Below are 2798 nucleotides of genomic sequence, written 5' to 3'. Positions count from 1 at the left end.
CAATCATACAATTTTATTAATTTAAATAATTCTAATTTTAAAAATGCGAATTTCAATAAAGAATCACTAATCGAAGTAATTTATTTATTTTTTATTTTTTTTTTGAAATATATATATGTAATTAACGTGACGGTGTAATCACGTGACGGTTTGTATATAAACAAATAGTAATAGGGGATTCCCACAAAATGTAGTATAATTCGGCCATTTGTTTTTTTATGTCGTTGAATATATGTAGTTGAGGTTTTATATTTGTAGGCAGTATTAATTTCTTATCACAAAGAAATAAATGATTACGAAAGGGGGAAAAAAAAAAGAGAAGATGAGGAAAGGGAGGAAGCAGAATCGACAGGATTTTTTTATTGTACTTTATGCTGCGACGATAAATTAATTTTTTCACTGATTACGATTTGTCCCGATGGATTAATAATTTGTAAAAATTGTTTTTATAAGTGAGTTTAACGAATAAAAATTTTTTTTTTTTTTTTTAAGGTGTCATAATGAAATTTACGTTTATGTTAAAACAAAAAATTTTTTTTTTTTTAATTTTTTTTTTTTTCAGTTATATAAATATTAAAATCGGTGATGGTGCTAATAAATTTTATTGTCCTTGCGGATCAGATACAATTTTACCGGATGATTTGATTAAAAATTATTTATGTAAAAGAATATTTAAAAAGTTATTATTGAAAAGGCAAGCAGAAGAAATTAAAAAAGCTCAAATCAACGGATTGGAATCTTGTTTATTTTGTCATTTTTCATACATACCTAATCCAGATGATAAAGTTTTTATATGTCAGAACGAGGAATGTTTAAAAGAAATTTGCAGGTATGTATGTATAATTATTGGTGTTCACTGTTTTAGTTATTTCACTGTAGGTCAAAATGTAAAAAGTTGTAATACAGAATTTATTTTTTTTTAGAAACTGTCATGAAGAAAATCACATACCATTGAAATGTGAAGAAGTTATCAGGGAAAAAGATATTGAAGCGAGAAAAAAAATCGAAGAAGAAATGACAAAAAAATTATTAAGGACATGTCCAAATTGTGGCCAAAAATTTATTAAAATAGATGGTTGTAACAAAATTACTTGCACATGTGGAACATTGGCTTGCTACATATGCCAAAAACAAATACAAGATTATACTCATTTTTCTGATAGAGGTGGGATAGGGTAAATATCCAATGAAATTTATATTGATTTGTAAATAATAAAATGTTTTTTCATTTTCGAAAAAAAAAAAAAAAACTTAACTAATGAAAAATTATTTACAATTTTGAATTGTATTTAATATAATTTGATTTTTAAAAAAAATTTTTTTTTACTTTATTCATATTAGGAAATGTCCACTTTATTCGAATAATCGAGACCTTCATGAAACAGCAGTTATTCAAGCAGGTATTACAATCAGAGATGAAATTTTGAAAGAAGATCCAACAATACATCTTCCATATGATCCAACAGAATAAAAGTATTATTATTTTAATTTTAAATAATACTTTCAATCTTTTTTTGTGTTCTTAATAATTTTTTGTCATCTTCCATGCAAAAACTATGAGTTGGTGTAAAAAAAAACTTTGGATTTTAATATTTTGATGTTTATTAATATGATTTTATTAAAATGTTTTTTAATTGATATTTATTTATCTTACAGTGGCAAAAACATGTGTGAATGAATATATATATATATATATGTTTTATTTTATCAGATATATATACATATCATAATATTATTTTTAAAATTTTGTTACGAAAACATTTTGTAGTATTTTTTATTTAAGTTTATTTTTATTTTATATTAACTTGTTTACATGTTTGTTTTATGTATTTTTAATTCATTATGTTAAATGTATTGAAGAATGTAATGTTTTTATAAAGATTTTTTAATTTTTTTATTATTATTGATAATTTTAATACAAAAAAAAAAAAAATTCAAAAGTTTATATTGATTTATTAACTATACTTGTTTTCACTAATAGTAATGAAGTTAAATTTTCTAAATTTTCTTTTAAATATAACTAAAAATAATTTCATTTTCAATAAAACTCTAAAATATTTTTTAATTTAAATTTAATAAATATAAATATTTAAAAATCATTCAAATATAAATTTACACGTGAAAGATTTAATAGCAGCCACATTTTACATCGAGTTTTTATTTATTATAAATTGTTTAAATTAAAACAACAAATTAATTATTATATTCATAACCAAAAAAATTTGATTAAAAACAAAAAGGAAAAATTATTTTTAAATTCGATTTTTCTACAATAAGAGTTAAATATTTAAAATGTTTAATTTTGTTTACAATAATATCTCGAAATCGTTAGAATCTGATTCGAGTTTTTTTGTTTTTAATGTTGGCAATACGAAACCACAGTATTGTTTTTATATATTCTAAGTTTATCAGAAAATAAGTTGTAAATGTTAAAATTTTACATTTTTCTTTAATTTAATAGTGTTTTAATTTGTGCGAGTTATCGATTTTAAAGTTTTTTTTTATTATCGATTATTAATTTCGGTCGTTAAAAACTTTAATTTGTTCATTGGAATACCTAAAACAAAACCTTTTAAGGAGTTATTTACAAGACTTATACACAGGTATTTTTTTTTTTTTTTTAATTAATGACGTTTTTTCTACGCTGTGAAATATACGCGTAAAACTTTTATTTATTGTCATAATTTAATTAATTAATTCATTTAATTTAGTTATCGTTAATATTAAACCTTAAAAAAAAATTGCTTGCTTGCCATTTTTTTTTTTTCTGAAAACGATATATTTGTTTTGATGCTTAT

The 2798-nt window shown here is 21.2% G+C and overlaps 1 protein-coding gene across 1 annotated transcript in view; it reads left to right on the top strand.

Annotated features, from left to right (window-relative positions):
- Positions 1–1179, top strand: part of Phum_PHUM506090 (E3 ubiquitin ligase triad3, putative) — a gene marked incomplete at both ends in the record, with an annotated part of 3620 nt that extends 2441 nt beyond the window's left edge. Inside the window, 4 exons of the mRNA XM_002430917.1 lie at positions 259–433; positions 493–511; positions 563–829; positions 924–1179. Of these exons, the coding sequence (XP_002430962.1) occupies positions 259–433; positions 493–511; positions 563–829; positions 924–1179 (717 nt within the window). The remainder of the gene's footprint in view (positions 1–258; positions 434–492; positions 512–562; positions 830–923) is intronic.
- Positions 1180–2798: the final 1619 nt, after the last annotated feature.

The sequence above is a fragment of the Pediculus humanus genome, genomic scaffold (assembly GCF_000006295.1).
Source record: "Pediculus humanus corporis 1103172108277 genomic scaffold, whole genome shotgun sequence".
NCBI lineage: Eukaryota > Metazoa > Arthropoda > Insecta > Psocodea > Pediculidae > Pediculus > Pediculus humanus.
Note: the sequence above shows the minus strand (reverse complement) of the source record. Positions and strands in the feature narration are given on the sequence as shown.